Here is a 17296-nt window from a genome sequence, read left to right as displayed (position 1 = left end):
GTGGACCACAGATACCTAATAACCATGGTGACATCAGATAATTTCAATCTCATTTCCTGTCTTTACGTTAACTATACAGACACAATGATAGGTGGTTAGAGAGGGCAGCGTAGCACAGCTACCATCCCTGGAAGGTGCAGGTTGAACTTCTGCATGCTCCTGTTACCTAGCTTTGTAAGCCAGGGGACAGAGACAGAAATGACCGTCCCTCTTTTCCTTGCACATCAATCAAACTAAGAATAAAAAGCTAAGCATACAGGTCAGAATTTTGTGGTAGATTCTCAGTGACAAAAAACCAGAGTCAATTCACTTTTGATGTCTGGGTAAGAGACCAACAGCCTCAAATACATAGAGACAAGGAGTCAGAGGCAGGGTCCTCTCATGGATTTGGAACCTTGGTTAGGTTTCCGTTTAACACATAGAAAGTGCACATAATCAAGCCACTGGGGATGCCATTCTGGGGATGCCTCACACCAATGCTCCATGAATGAGGTCACAGAGGAAGGGGTTGACACCATGGTCCCAACTGTCTTTCATATCTTCCAATGGAGTATCTGGGAAGAAGCCAAGGCTTTCCTTGTTGATCTTGGAGGTGATAAACTACAGACCCCAATAAAGGTTACAAAAAGCCATACCCAGAGGGCCTGAAGGACATTGTGCACCAGTACGTGGAAGAAAGTCCTTTTCTGTTGTGAAATTCCCTGTCCATTCAGGAAGAACTGAATTTTCTCAAAATGTTCTCCTAAAAACATCTTTTATTGAGTAAGCAAAACGGACTGCCAGCGGTTATTGTTAGCTCTCCTCATGAGAGAACCTCTGCAGACAAATGGTGCTGGGACCTTTAAATCTGAAATCACATAGTGATCCATTCTTGGGCTACTCTGCTGTTCAAGAGTGTGTTGATGGGGTGGGCAGGAAGGGTGTAGAAAAAAATAAAGTCCTGTTGTATTCCCGAAAGTCAGATCCTCTGTTTCACTCACTGTCGGTTTCCTGCTACAGCTGTAGCACAGGCACCTTCCATGGAGAGGCTCCAAACCACAGAAATGCATTCTTGCAGCGTTTTGGAGGCTCTGAGCGTGAAGTCAAGCTGATCTTGGAGTCATACTCCTCTGAAACTGAGGCTCTTCCTCATCTCTTTCTGACTTCTGACAGCTTGCTGGCCACCTTCAGTGCTCTTTGTCTTGATGGCATATATTGTCACTCCAGAGTCTGACTTGACCATCACTGGGTGACCTCAAGCACTTGTGTATCTGTCTCTTCATGTGTGATCTTAGAGGACTACAGTCATTTTGGGCTAGAGGCCACCTTCCTCTTGTTTGATCTCATTTTATTTAATTTTACCTTTGGTTGTCTTATTTTCTCATAAGCTCACATTATGAGGTCCTTGAAATTTAAATTTCAGTGCATCTTTGAGGAGGGCAGTGTCATAATTTGAAGCATTGAATGGGTTCAGCTATTTACAAAAAATGATAGTTCAAACTCAATTTATTCTTTGTTTCTCTCTATTCCACCTCTCTCTCTCTCAAACACACACACACACACACACACACACACACACACACACACACACACACACACACACACCATGAAGATAAAGCCTTTTTGATCTCTTCTAGTTTGGTGGCAGAGTGTCACGTAGCAACATGACTGAATTATGAAGCCAGAAAATGTAGCCAGTGTAACTGGAAACATTTCTAACAGTGATTTCTAATGAAAATTTCTAATTTCTAATGGTGATGTTTGCTTTCTTTCTCCCCATAGGTAGACTCTGGGGACTCTGGGCCCACACATGCCTGAAGCCACACACTAATATGTAGCTATATGACCATCTGCCTGAAGCTTCTGGTTAGTAATCATTCTGACCCTCAGAACTCAGGAATCCAAATGAACAAAATACCCTGATAATTGGGGTGAGACAGATGGAGGAATCCCTTAGTGAACCAGTCTCTATCCTGAAGGCAAATGGCTCTGATGCGGTACATAGGATACTCTTATTACTCTGGGGAGAAAAAAAAGTCATCTGGGTGTATGAACACATTATCTCACAGATGTAGGGGATGCTGCCTACAAGTTGAGAGAACAGTGCCCTTGCTGAAGACTGAAGCTACAACCTAGAGGTTGTAGTGAAAACAGAGGTTGGGGTTGCATGTAAGATTAAGGGTTAACATGACAGGGGCTGGAATCCGATAAGAGGAGGGATATGGCTGTGGGTGTGTGACCACAGCTGACTATGTGCTCCCACTGGAAATCCTTGATGACCTACGTAAGACATTCCTATCCTTACTTATATCCTTGCTTTTAATGCAACTAATTGTAACAGACTAAATTGTAAATCTGGTTCTAGCCAGAAGCTCCTGCCTATGAGGCCACCCCATAGACAAGGATCTGAGGCAACCAAGAAAGACTGTGGATACATCTTGGTGTTAACTCTCTGGCATGGCACAGCAATGGGTTAATCATGTATGTATGAGAACAAAGGGGCTGGTACACCGGGCAGCCCTTGAGACACCCATAAGGTTGGAGGGCAGTGACACTGGGCATGTGACTGGCAGATGGTCAGTAGTCAAGGAAACCATTAAGAAAGCAGAAATCAGAGGTGGAAAGACAGGGGCTTCAGCCACCCCTATCTGGGTAGGTATCAAATGTACAGATCAAGGAGTCCAATGGCTTTTCCTCTCTTGGAAACCTTGGCACTCTGGGAAGTTCCTCTCACTTGCCCTTGATTTCTCAAGTCTCCTCAATTTCTCATTTTTCTGCAATTCTACTTAATAAAGGTTGCTTCTGCTGCAGAAGAGTCCTTGTCTTTGATTTTCATTCATCTGAGACACAACTTCAAAGCCACTGTCTCAGGTTGGTCTTTGTGACCTTTGAGTGTTAGGGACATCAGGAGCCTGGCTCAGGCACACCAGGCCAAGAAAGGTTACACTGATAAACTACTTAACATCATTACTTCTAAAAACTTCATATCTTGAGGGCTAGAGAGATGTCTCAGCAGTCAAGAGCACGTACTGCTCTGGCAGAGGACCTGGGTACAGTTCCTGACACCCACACAGTGGCTCATGAGGATCTTTCTGACACCCTCTTCTGACCTCTACAGGTATTAGGTCATAAAACATACATATATGAGAGTGAACTACTCATACATATAAAAATAAATAATATGTAATTTTAAAACATTTTTCTTAGATGACAATCTATTTAAAAAATACCTTTGAAGAACCCAATTTCTGTTGTGCTATGAACCACACACAAACTAAGATAATGTATTTTCAGGTCACTGGTGTCTGGGATAACTCAGAGGTCTTCTCCTTAAGTCTATAATCAGCAGCCTATGGCTCATAAAGAAGAGGCCAGTGGGCCAGGGGTGTAGCTCAGTGGTAGAGAGTTTAGCAACTGCAAGATCTTACATTTCTGTCCAGCAACACACACTCGTGTGTATACACACACACACACACACACACACACACACACACACACACACACACATAAGCAGCAGCAGCAAAGAGAGAATGCCTCTGTCCATCACCTATCCACACAGCCTTCAGGGCTCCCAGCTGACTTCTCTTTTGGCGTTTAGTCTGTTGGCCTTCTCTTTCCTATACCATTGCATTAGGGCACATCTATCTGGCTTTGGTGACAAAAGGCTTTTGAGTCCTCAGGAAGCTTTAATGCCAAATTAGGCAAAAATAAAAGCTTTTCACATTGATGTCATGAGGGTGAATCTGCTCACTGCCCCTTGCTCAGGACAGGCCATGAAGCAAAGGATGGAGTCAGAAGTCGACAATACCCAGAACCAAATGGAAAAAAGCAGCTGAGAAAATATGCTGGATTCAAATGAAAAAAGACAGCCAGTGATCTGTCAGATCACCTTCATGTCATCTGGATGTGAGGGACAGACACTGGAGGATACATATGGTGGTCCTTTACAGTGTTGGCCAGCTGTCTCAGGTAGGTGGTATCCTGGCTATGTATGACCATGACTGTTCTCTTTGGATGCTACTCCTCATCCTGAGTTCCCAGTGACTTTATCTAGGTGTGCCAATATCTGGTAGGAAGCATAATGAGGACAATTCATCTAGGGCTGCAGCATTCCCTATAAGTGGTGCCAAGTCACAGGCCTTATGTTATTCAGGGGGTAGGCGGCTCAAGACTTGAGAACCTTTCAGAGTGACAAAATATTATACCACTGCTAACTGGGCCAAGGAAATAAGGCATATTTTGGGAGTGCCATGAAAGTGGCTACAGGTCAGAAGGGATAAAAACTTTCTGGAGAGGCGTTGGCAGAGCACAGTTCTGGACCCCAGTTAGTGCAGTTCTGGGTTGTCAGTGTAGAGCCTAGACACTGAGTAGAAGGCAGATGCATGCAATGGGACCTGATGCCATGAGCTGTGTACAGACTCAGCATCCAATTTGAAGAGTGGACTCCCAGAATCCTATTCTGTAGAATCTGTGGCAACAGGCATGGTTCCCTATCCTTCACTCAAATAAAACAAGCTTAAAAAATAGAATGTTTTCAGGACAGTTTAAACCAAGCTGTGATCTGCTTCATGTGGACAAAGATGGCTTCATTCCACAGAAGGAAGCTGTGGCAGAGTTTGGACAGCTAGGCTGTCTTCCCTACACTGCTGATGGAGGGCATGAGACAGCATAGTGTATGTTTCTTACCTTTGGAAGAAGACAGAGAAATGGGCAAGACTGGGGAAGTTGAGATATCAAAACTCAAAGTAATTTAAAGCAATTGCAAAATTTGCTTGGACATCTTATGAGAGAATGGATAATTAGAACACATTCTAATGAAAAGAAAGACAACCTTAAATAGACTGTAGGTGTTTTGAACACCCACCACTATCTACAGAGGGAGCAGATGTGCAGTTCTCCCTTCTTTTCTGAATGATAAAGTCCTCAGCTCTTTCACTCTACTGCCAACTAGTTTAGCATCATCAGGGGATTACAAGGTGAACAAAACATATCACAGTTTGACAGCTTGCAGACATTACAGTTCTCAGGAGATGCAGGAAAGATGAGGGGAACAGAGACATTCCACCTGGAGGGTCTGGGCTCTTGCCTCTTAGTGATGCCTGCTGCTCTGAGCCCCTACACCAGTATCTGGGAGAAGGAGCTGATGTTGAAGTTGGGAAAGTGAACCTACTATAGATCACAGTCCAGACTTATGGAAGATGCTAAGCTCTGGATATGTCTGCTGATTACGCATTCATGTGCTGTGCCATCCTCAAAGCATTCCTTTTACTCCACGCTCCTTGCTACAGTGGCTGACTCTACAGAACTCCCTCATGGCTCCTTTCTTGGAACTCTTCATTCTTAATGACTTTCCAAAAATAAAGAGACATGTCTGGCCTTCCAGAGGGGTTACCTAGTGCCTGGGGCACATCACATGAAACTCTTACATCTTGAGGCTTGTCAATTTTCAAGAGAAGATGCTCATAAGAAACCCGATGGTACTTTGTAGATTCTACAGCCAGCCTGCACCATGGGAAGTACAGAGGCACAGGCACTTCCCCCAGCTGTCACTGCCTTTAACATCATCTTGAAGAATGGATGCTTAGTGGCCCAGCAGCATTGGCTAAGAACTGTGGGAAAAAGTGCCCAGGTTCTTGTTTAGGAACTGGCATGGCCACATCCTCACAGACAGCATGTAGGGCTGTTGAATAAACTCAGAGATATGGGAACAATTCCGTCTGCACCTTCAGAACACATCCTTCACCATGAGGTGATACAGAAGAAGCATGTTGCCAGTGTCGGGATGACAGTGTCCCGTCACAATGGATTGTTAACAGCGCTCTCACCCCATGCGGTCTTACTTTTCTTCTGAAAGATCTTTCCACATTCATGAATTGGTAATGACACCTTTGATGTCATTTTATGAATTATTCAATGGTCTGAAGCTTCTCTATTGCACACGTCTGCTTTCTTGAAAAAGAAAACTCAGAAGAAGATGGGGAGGAGTCCATCAATTTGGGCTGTCTTGTACAGACCTTGGCTATGATCAGTGTCAAAGTTGGCTTAGGAAAGGCTACTTATTCACCAAACCACGATGAACCATGCTGGTTAGCCACACATCATGCAAACTGCATTCATTTGTTGGCACTGTCTTTAAATAGAGATGGCCTTTCTCCATACACTCTATTGGGTAACCTGACCTTGAAGAGCTGCAGAGGCGGGAAGTAGCTGAGCGGGAGTCTTCATTATTACCAATGTTTGCAGGCTTCATATTGCTTGGAATGTATCCTGACTGTATTTGTATTTTATTTATTCAGCCCCAGTGTCAGGCACTGTTATAGGCACAGCAGGGTTCCTGGGTCTGTTTTGTTTGATTTGAGGGAATTAAAGCCCACACGATTAATTGACACTCTCTCTCTCTCTCTCTCTCTCTCTCTCTCTCTCTCTTTCTCCTGTGTGTATGTGTGTGTGTGTGTGTGTGTGTGTGTGTGTGAGAGAGAGAGAGAGAGAGAGAGAGAGAGAGAGAGAGACATACAGAGAGAGGGAAAGAGAAACAGAGAGCGAGGCATACAGAGAGAGGAAGAGGGGGAGAGAAGAAGAGGGGGAGAGAGGAACAGAGAAGGAGAGAGGGAGGGGGAAGAGAGGGAAAGGGGAGAGGGGAGAGGGGGAGGGGAGAGAGAGAAAGAACAAGAGTGAGATAGATAGATAGAGAGAGAGAGAGAGAGAGAGAGAGAGAGAGAGAGAGAGAGAGAGAGAACAGTAAATCAAAGTCTATACCCAGTTTATTGAGGATAGAAATATCAACCTTTATTTCCAGGATGTAAACATGTCAGGAGTTATTGTGTATTTTGGCATACCTTCAGAGTGAAGGCTGGAACGGAAGTGAGACCCATGAAAACACTCAAGAACAGTGAAAAGCAAGGCCAGAAGCCTCGCTGGAGGGGAAGGATGCTGAATCTCATAGCCAAGCTGTGGTATCAAGCCAGGGTGTGCAAGCAAATCTGGAATTAGGATGGGGTGAGGATAGGATGCCCAAGACTGGATTAGAAAGGGATGCAGGCAGGTGGACTGCAGCAGCACACTGGCTCCAGCAGAAGGCCTTGGCTGCTCATCTGAGCCAGCTCCCTCCTGGAAGGGCATCTGTGTGCTGTGTGCTGGGATTTGAAGATGCGCACTCTCCAGGCAGCAGGACTGTACAGCATACTGGCAAACATGTCCTCCTCTCGCATCAGCACCAATAACTATCCTGTCCTGTCCTATCCTATCCTACCAGTGACTATAAACTAGGCAAAGTGTGGGGAGATCTTTACCATCCAGACAAAGCTTTGGAAGCTCAGGATGCAGAGAAGCATGAATTGTTGGGGTGAGTTAGAGATGTTGGAACAACACTGAACTACTCTTAGGGTTTTTTTATTTGGCTTTCCCTCAGGCTGGTGTTAGAGGACATTATTAAGCTGGTGGCAGTTTTGCTCTTCTGTTCTATGTTTCTAACACTTCTCCTTCAGCATAGCAATGTATTTGGGGGGTGAAGTAGGCATCCCAGACCCTACAGGTATCTGCTGAAGAAGAGCCAGCTCCTTCTGAAGGAGGTTCCAAGCTGGGCAGTGGACAGAGCCCCTGAAGAGGATGCCTGCATCCACCAGTCATCCATGTAGGGGTGAAGTCACTGGAATTCCAAAGCATGTCTTGAGCAGGGCAAAGATTAGCACAAGTACCTAGCAATTATTGTGCCACTGCTGGGGCCTCTTGGAGATTGTGTCTCTTCATGGGCTTATTCCATCCCCAGGAACAGTAATGTCCCCATCAAAAGCTTTATAATCTGATTTCCCCTTTTGCTTCAAATGTATAATGTATCACAGCACTTTAAATTTAATAGAGGAAAATTTAATAGGCCCATCAGCTGTATGCAAAAATCAGCAATGCTGCATTGATTTAGGAAAGTGATGCAGACTCGCTGGATATGGTAGAGATATAATAAAGCATGCTTCGCTGGGGATTTTAAGAATTTATAGGAAAATTAACTTCTGGTTTCATTCTCATCTTGGCTAAGGAATAATAACATTGCGCTAATACAGTTATGCATTTCTGCTACTTTATGTCCTCAGCTTGATTACAGATTATCGGGTTTCACAGCATGGAGACGGGTGGGAATTAAATTAGGTGATGAGGATGGCTGTCACCACATTTCTGAAAGCATCTGTGTTGATAAGAAATGTCTGGTGAGGCGGCCACGTTGCAGACGTGGAGAAGTGGCTACACATTATCAACAGAACCATCTTTCTGGGTCAACATTTCTATGCATGTGTTTGAGGACTCTCTATATTAAAAATGGACAGAATAGAAAGAACTAGAAATATAGCTCACTGGTAGAGCACTTGCTAGGAATGTACAAGGCCTGTCTTAGACCATACATACCATCCTGAAAAAAAAATTGGGAAGTGATGGAGGAAATGGCAGAGAATTCATAGAAAATTCCTGATATGTATATAAACCAGTGTCTGATGGAAACAACTTGCTATTGAGATGTGAAATGGATAGTATGATAATTAAAATGCTCTCTTTCAAGTTTAGAAACTTCTGGAAGCAATTTGATAACAGAAAAAAATTCCCAAACATGACTTCATCAACCAATAGATGCTTGCGTGTGATAACAGTGCTAAGATCCTTCTGCTAGGATGTTTTTCTGCATCTGGTCCTGAGGCTGGAAAAGTCAACAGGATTGTGTTTGTCTTGGGAATTGGATTTTTCACAAAGCTAAAAAAAAAGTTTCTAGGTTTGACCTTTTCCCTCTACACAGTGGTATTTGAGGGAATTCTATAAAGAATCTTTACACCATAACTTGTGAAAATATCTACTTATTTTCATTGGTACCTTTTCTTCTGAACTAGATGACATTTTGCCTTCAAATCTCTCTCCTGGGAAGATCTGGTGATTTCTGTTTGGTTGCTGTGAGCTGCTAATGGGATAGTTGTGACTGGTGTGCAGAGAGATGAAGACACTGAATGTCTCTAGACACCACACCATATGTATATGATGTATATGTATATATGTAAATGTATATGTATATAATGTATATTACAACCCTGCAGCAGAGAACAGCCCTTGTCAAAGTGTTAATAGGGCCAAGACAGGCCCTCTAGAATGCTGCTAAGCTGGGCATGATGCTACCTATCAGTTCTGCTGTGTTAGCCATTGAAATGGCTGAAGTGTGAGCATCATTTTAGTTTAGGAGTTCAAGTCCAGCCTAGACAGAGAGAGACAGGGGAGGAGGGGGGATGGGATGGGTGGACAAGGAAGAAGTTTCATATTATACAAATCCTCTCTCTAAAGTACGTCATACTCACTACATGCATTTCTCAAGACATAGTCTATGTCATCAACAATGAAAACTCAGCTTACCTTCTTGAGCCATCATTTCAAAGAGACTCTCATGGCGATTACCAACAGCAGAAACTTTGATAATTTTCACCACAGGATCAGGACTGCCAAAAATGAGGTAAGGATGACCAGCTACAGAGGGGGGTCCACTCACCTCTGAAACAGGACCTGGCTGTACGCATCCAGGACATGGGCATGAGTGTGGAGCAGAATGGTGTTGTAGCCCACAAGTGCCACCATCATGATTAACATTTTCAACTCGTAGTTCACCCTCAGGAAAACGGAGCAGGAGATCAAGCCCAGGATGCAGCTGTATATGAAGTACTGAGACGGGAAGATAGGATGGAAAGACAAGTGTTTAGGATTGCTAGGAAACCCTAACCAGTTCAATCTGGGGACACCATCCAACAAGTATGGTCAACATGAAAGCTGGCTGAGGAGGCGGGTGCACATCTCCACCTTCTGATCTGATACCTTGTACCTGAATATGTTTGCTTCATGAGAACTGTGAGGTTCAGGCCACTGGCACACTGCATCTCAGTCCACAGGAAATGGCAGCCTACCTACTTCCCTGATCATCTCCTTTGTCTATCATATGTAGCAGGCACTGGAGAGGCCTGGATTCAGCCATACTTCCACCGCTCACTATCAATGCAGTGATTTTTGGCTATTGACATCATTACTGTACAGTCAGGGTCATGATAGCATTCTTACATATAAAGAACAGATGCAGGAAGCCCAGAATCCAAGCCCTACGGCCAAGAGACAGACTTGCCAAAGGAAAAGGTCAACATTTCTGAATCTTTTCTGTTGCTGCATCCTGGAGATTTTAAGAATATGGAGCTGGATTTCTCTTCCAGCATTCCCAGGGTGGAGAGTATGGAAAGGGTGAGTGTCTCAGCTCAGTGGACTGGACTGGTTCATAAGGTATCCACTTGTGATTTCATCACAGTGATGAACCACTTGAGAACTCATGCTTTAGCTAGACCATCCCCATGAGGCTACATGGGAGGTTACTGATTTTAACTTGTGAATCCTGTTCCCACAGAAGAAAAAAAAGTCATAGTGGCCGCAGAACCAGGCTCTGCTTTGTAACAGGGTGCTCCACTGAGTGGAGGCATTGTACAGGCATAGGGCAAATGTTTTACTCCAGAGAACCTGAATCTCGCACTCCTGTTTTCAAAGGAGACAGAAATTCCAACCCAATGATACAACTCGGTTGCTGTAGCAGAAGTTACAGTTTTCCTGGCATGGTTGCCAGGCAGCCAATCTCCACCTACAATGGCAGTCATCTTGTGAGACCAGGAGCGTGGGAAGCACTCATCAGTGATTACTCAATGTCAGGTCTCCATTGCTCTGATGACCACAAAACCCAGAAAGGCACAGAGGGCCATGATACACTTATTCAGGCCAGAGTGGAGAAAAGACATAAGAGAAACGTGAACACTTAAGTAGTGAGGTCCTGATTACATCTTAGATAGGTTGTTAAGTAAGCCTTGGGGCTTCTGAGGACACATAGATATAATACACTTTTGCATTTCTTGCCTAGGCTAGCCCCTTGATGAACTAACAATTCTGTGGTCAGCCCCAGGAGACCTGAACAGAATGCTGATAGTAATTTGATAGAATTAATTTGGTTCATTTGAAACTAACAAAATAAGGGCTCACATAATGCTAGTTTTTAATCAGTTCTTTTTTTTTTAGTTTTGGTGATCCACCTTTGTTATTGTTCACAAAAGTATGGCAGTATAGAAGGTTAGAAATCAAATGAACAAAGCAAAATGAAAATCGGGTCTTTACAGGAAGAGCCCATGAGGTGCTGACTTACAGCCTGGTGGTTCCTTGCTCAGGTAACACAGGGACCCCAAGCTGCTCTTCAGAGCTGCGAGGCCACCCTAAGAGTTGAATATGGCCGGGTGCCTACCTGGGGTTCCTGGCCTATCTGATTCTTACAACAGCCCATTTCAACAACAAAGGAAGTCCTACATCTTTCTGCCACTTAAAGGAAATAACACCAACCACCTCAGAGAACTCTCAGGGAGATTATATACAACACACAGAGAATTTCTGTGGTGGTTATATACAACACACAGAGAGTTTCCATGGAGACGACTATATACAACACACAGAGAGTTTCCATGGAGACTATGTACAACACACAGAGAGTTTCCATCGAGACTATATACAACACAGAGAGAGTTCAAAACAGTGCCTGGCCTGAAGCTACATAAAATTTATGTTTTTTTTTAATAGGGGTATTAAAATTTTGTCATTGTTTATAAAGCCTGGCAGCCTTTATAAGTGGTAATTTAAAAAGGGTTTTATTGTTGTTTTATGAAAGTTATCAGCCAGAAACATGTGCTGTTAAAATTAGAAGTATACAAAACAACACACGTAAAAATAAGGGTGTGTATAGTCCCCAGTATCCACAGTTATCCAATACTAACAATCGACTAAGTGTCTTTCTGTGCTTTCTACATAATTTGTTACAGGTATTATTTTAAGAAATTGTGTATGTATTTCTTGAGATAGCTTTAAATAATACTTTTTAGTAACTTACTATAAATGTATGTTACTAAATGTTTTTTGAAACCAGATTTTTACTTTTTTAAAGATTTATTTATTTTACATATGTGAGTACACTGCAGCTGTCTTCATACACACCAGAAGAGGGCATCAGATCCCGTTATAGATGGTTGTGAGCCACCATATGGTTGCTGGGAGTTGAACTCAGGACCTCTGGAAAAGCAGTCAGTGCTCATAACCCTGAGCCATCTCTCCAGCCCCACTGAATGTTTTTTTAAACATCCCATTTAAAGGCTGAGTTTAATTCTACTGTATGGTTATTATGAAATGAATGTTAAAAAATTGTTTTTTCCCACTTTTAGTTTTTCTCTTTTATTATGTAAACACTAGGACCAAAAGCCTCTGTGGGCAAACTGTTCAACCTTTAAAATTAACTCATAAACTTGAGCTTTCAGTGTAAAGAATTCATGTGTTTTTGTGTTTAAGATACTAAATATTTTGACAAATTATTTTGTTATTGTTGCAACTTTTTTAATTATTAAAGTTACTGTTAAAAAGAGTTATGTCCTGGCCAGTAGTAACTGGGCCCTTCTTTCCCAAATCTTCCCCATTTTCTTCGTTCTTAGACTTCCTATAATATGGATTTAGAGATATGTGGTCTTGCAAAAACTCACAAATAGTTTCCTTGTTTCTCCCATAGGTGAATCTGTTAAGGCAGAATCCAAGGTACTGTCCAGATCTTTTGGCCTTTTGACCTCCAGAGTCTCTCATGTGGTTTATACATAGGTGGGACATACCAGCGTAGGGCTTCTTGACAGCCTGCTTTCCAAGGACTCATGATTGGGATGAAAGGCTACCTGAGGTGTTGTCTGAGACCAATGACCTTGCACCGCTTAGGCTGACATCACAGGCAAACAGCAAAGCACCGTTGGGTGCAACTTTCTTACCGGGAGGAAAAACAAGTTTCGTGCATGAAGAATCGCTGCCTGGTTATCTGGGACAGAAACGTTTGCATTTGATGTATTGGCAGTCGGAAGGGTTGTCTCCGCAGAGTTGCTCAGGAAAAACTGAAAAAGAAATGTGTTTTTTTTTCTTTTCAGCAAATTATTAGAGATTGGATGAAACAAGTAACAGGAGATAGCAGCACTTATTACTGACTGTTCTTCTCACGTGCAGTCAGTGAACAGTACTGGTCTCTACCAGTGATGACAGCTCTTAGCTTCTTAAGTAAGGAACCTTTACAGTACTACTCCTTCAATACAGAAACTCTAGGGCTTCAAGACTGCTGTCGATGAAAACAGAAGCAACTGATTTAAATGTTAGGTTAAAATGCACCCAGCACAGGAAGGCTGGCTAAGCCAATACCATCACATACACAGATATTCAACCCTCCCTCACAGAATCAGAGATGCCAGAATTGACTTCAGTCTTTGCCATCTTGATACAAACAGTCAATGAGTCAATAGACAGAAACAAAGGCAGCTGGCTATAGCCACAATTGCCAACAGCCATATTGACCTATAGCCACAGTTGCCTATAGCCGCCATATTGACCTATAGGCACATTTGCCTATAGCTATATTTGCATACAGCCACTTTATTTGCATACAGCCACTTTATTTGCATATAGGCACATTTGCATACATTATTATTATTTTGCAAGTATGCCACATGCTTTTATTTTATTTTTTTGTCACATATATTTTTATTGTGAAAAGTTTTTTTTTATTGGATATTTTATTTACATTCAGATGCCATCTCCTTTCCCCATCCCCCCCCCCAGAAAACCCCTATCCCATGCCCCCTTTTCCTTTTTGCTTGTATACACTTTTTAAAAATGTTAATTAAAGGCTTTATAAGTTTGGTAATGCTCAATCAGAAGTGTAACCTAATACCCAACCTAGATATATCAACTATCTTTGACTGGTGGAGACATGTGAACATCTGCCTCCATATCCTCCCCTTCCTTTTTCTCTCTTTCTCTCTCTCATCACCTTGCTTCTCCTCTCCTTCTTCTCCTCCTCTCCTTACTCCTTTTCTTCCTCTCGGTATCCCTCCCACCTTAGCTCCTTTTACATATCACCCTTCCTGTATTTGCATGCATTATTTGTGAGCATTTGGCCTCTCAGATGGTGGGTGAGAGGCTACAAACTTGAGCTCTTAGAAAGACAGGTGGGGTTAACAATAAGCATTCAGATCAGTATCCAGAAGCAAAGGGCCAACCTGTTTGAAAGGCAGAACCAACTCCCTCTTTCTCCTAGAAAAGATATAACACAGACTGCCCCAGTGACCACTGATCACTTTTCTGCCACATGACTGGGAATATTAGACATATTCTGGAAAGATGAACTAGAAAATCATGACTCTTGAAAGCTTCTCTTTGTAGGACGAAATTAATCTGTAAATCTAGACTGTGTGTTCAACGTAGTGCTAAACATTCACATTCAAGGATGAAATGTAAGCCTTCCCTGTATTTTCTCATGGATGCTTCTGTTTACCAGTTTACATGTTTTGATGGTGCAGTTGTCAGCTCTCTAGATTAATTCACTCAAGTAGACAGGAAAAATGTGCATTTTTGATAGTTTGGATAGCATGTCTTTTCTTTCCAACAATGATGCTTGATATAATGTTTTTATCTATTATAAATAAAACATATTTAAAAGTTAATGAAACACAGATATCTTTATCTTCTGCTAAATAACTCATGTCAAAATCCATGATCTCTAGTTGACCGATACTTCTGTTAATTTTTTTTTTGGAAAAATTATATCAGGAAGAAAACTGAATGAAAAGATTACTTGACATACACTATGCTGTCAAGCATTGCAGATTTAGATTTGACCAATCCTAAATGCAATTAATTTAAACACAGAAGGTCACAGAAAAGAAAAAAGGAGCCCTTTAGTTTTGAGGGGATACTGCCAAGTCGAGTTTCAGGAACCCAGGATTTTTAAAATAATTAACAGAATGTCTTAATCACATCACCAGGAAGACCAACAATAAAAAATATGTGTGCTGTGTTCATGCTGTGTAGGTTGCGACTGCCTCTAGGAGGACCATGTCCTTGCCAGGATGCTATACATAAACACAATGCTATGAACTTGAAGATCAGTAGAAAATGTGGGGGCTCTGGAGCAGGCTCAGCAGTTAAGAGCAGTTGCTGCTATTGCAGAAGACCTAGGTTTTGTTCCTAGCAAGCCTGGGGACATGTGATTGTCCATAATTCTAGTTCCAGAGGTACTGGATACCCTTCTTTGCTCTCTGTGGGCATGTGATACCCACATGTACATGTGGACATTCATACACATAAAATAAAAATGAACTTTATAAAAACCAATAGAAGATGCCAATCATTGTATGCAAGAATGGTTCCTGAACATAGTGTCCCCAGAGCAAGATGCTCTTCCCCATTCTTTCATGGCCAGCCATATCTCACTTCTCACAGAATGAATGCCCACATCATGATCATCTAGGGGACTCTTTGCTGAGCACTCTAATTTCTGAAGCCTTGGTAATAACTGTAAAGTGTGTATTGCCTAGAAGAAGATAGTCTCATTGAGTGCTAAGAATGCCATGAATATGGGGCTTTTCTTTCAAATTTTACACTTCCCAGCAATTTAATCTCAATCAGAAGCATGTTTTCCAAGTACTGTTAACTGTGAACACAGGATTTGGCATGGCGACCTGGGCCTGGTGATGCCATCGATTGTCATTCGTTTGGAATTAGAAGTCCAAGTCCTTTACTGGTTGACTTCAGTTAACTCTTGCCTGAATGAGTCACAAGTTTGTGTTTGATCTCTTGGCAGTTTCTCGCTTCATGACGTGGGCTGGCAGGTAATAACATTACCAGTGTCGACACCAACAATGGCAGGGCTCTCCAGCTTTCTTTATCTCTTTTGTTTTTTGAGATTATAATATAATCACGCCTTTTCCCCCCTTTTTCTCCCCAAGCACCACCCAAACACTTCTCTTTCTCTCTTTCAAACTCATGCCCCCTCCTTTTTAAAATAAATTATCCAGCTTTTCTACACATGATTCTAGACAGCCTGCTGGACACTCATGAGAGAACAAAACAAAGCCATTTGTAATTTGATACTGAACCCTTATATCTGACAAAGACTATGGATAACTGTTTTTTTTTTAAAAGCTATTTCATATCACATAGATGAATATGGAATGCTTTGGGCATCCTGGTAAAATCTCTGAGGTCATTTTATATACAACTGATCTGGACATTCTCAGAACTGTTAAAATTCAGGCTTGGAAAGAAAAAAAAAGCACAAGTGAGCGAAATCTGTGCAGAGCCTCCATGCACTGTGGACCATTTCCACAGCAGCAGCACAGGGAGGCTACCCACAGCCGCCGCCCCTCGCAGATTGTCCCATCTCAGGGAAGCAGGACCACGGGAGTTGAGTCTAGAGAAGCCACTGAAAGGGGCTGCCTGCCACTGGCTGGGAAAACGAAACAAATGGAAGCTCACTTGTTCCAGAAGGGCCATGGCAGCAATGAGAAAACAAGAATTGTGAAGGCAGCGTGCTCTGTGAGATAAGCTGGACACAAAAGGACATCAGTGTGCGGTTTCACTCACTGGAGCATTCGCAACAGGCAAATCTGTAGGGACAGGAAGGCAGATGTGTTGCAGAAGGGCTGGGAAGGGAGGACCAGATAGTAGAGATGACTGCATTGTTTTTCGAGTGTAATTATGCTATGGAATTTGTACATGGCAAGGTGGTAAATCAAGTGTTTTATGTAACATTTTATTCGATAGCAAGTGCATTTTAAGAAAGGTTAATTTGAATTTGTGTTGAGTATTTCACCCGTGTGTAGGTACATGCATCACTTGCGTGTCTGGTGCATGCAGAAGACAGAAAGGGTGTCAGATGTTCGGGAAGCAGAGTTATGGATGACTGTGATTGCTGTGTGTGTTGGAGAAGTTAAAATTGGGTCATCTGCAAGAGGATGGTCTCTTAGCCAATGAGCCATCAATCCATCTCTGACAATAAAGTTTTTTAGGAACAACACCAACAAAAAAAACCTTTGTTAACACACCCAGGAGATATGAGAAGGAGTAAGAGAGAGGAAAGGGGAGGGGAAAGTGATACAATTATACTTTAAAGATAGAAAAAGAAAACTCTCCTTTACCTTGTCCTAAGAGTGAACCCAAGGATCAGAGGGATTATATCTGAGGAGGCTGACTATGACTTTTTAGCCAATGAAATTTTCTGCCAGAAAAACCACTTAAATTCCTCCAGTGATTTAAGCAAATGCACACATACACACATGTGCCACCCCTACTAGACACAAGAGCTATTGTTCTTGTAGACACGTGGGCCCATTCCTGGATCAGCCTCAGTGGACTAATGCAAAGTAGACAGCTTGGAAGGAAGGGATCAAGTAGTTTGTAAAGATGTGTTCCAAAAGGCACTGCATTGTGC

The 17296-nt window shown here is 42.5% G+C and overlaps 1 protein-coding gene across 1 annotated transcript in view; it reads right to left on the bottom strand.

The window, feature by feature from the left end:
- Adcy2 (adenylate cyclase 2) overlaps window positions 1-17296 on the bottom strand; it is a 358830-nt gene that overhangs the window by 35739 nt on the left and 305795 nt on the right. Inside the window, exons 16-17 of the mRNA XM_076916127.1 lie at window positions 12810-12929; window positions 9491-9660 (exon numbers count right to left, since the gene is read on the bottom strand). Coding sequence (XP_076772242.1) covers window positions 9491-9660; window positions 12810-12929 — 290 coding nt within the window. The remainder of the gene's footprint in view (window positions 1-9490; window positions 9661-12809; window positions 12930-17296) is intronic.

The sequence above is a fragment of the Arvicanthis niloticus genome, chromosome 19 (assembly GCF_011762505.2).
Source record: "Arvicanthis niloticus isolate mArvNil1 chromosome 19, mArvNil1.pat.X, whole genome shotgun sequence".
In the NCBI taxonomy this organism is placed as follows: Eukaryota; Metazoa; Chordata; class Mammalia; order Rodentia; family Muridae; genus Arvicanthis; species Arvicanthis niloticus.
Note: the sequence above shows the minus strand (reverse complement) of the source record. Positions and strands in the feature narration are given on the sequence as shown.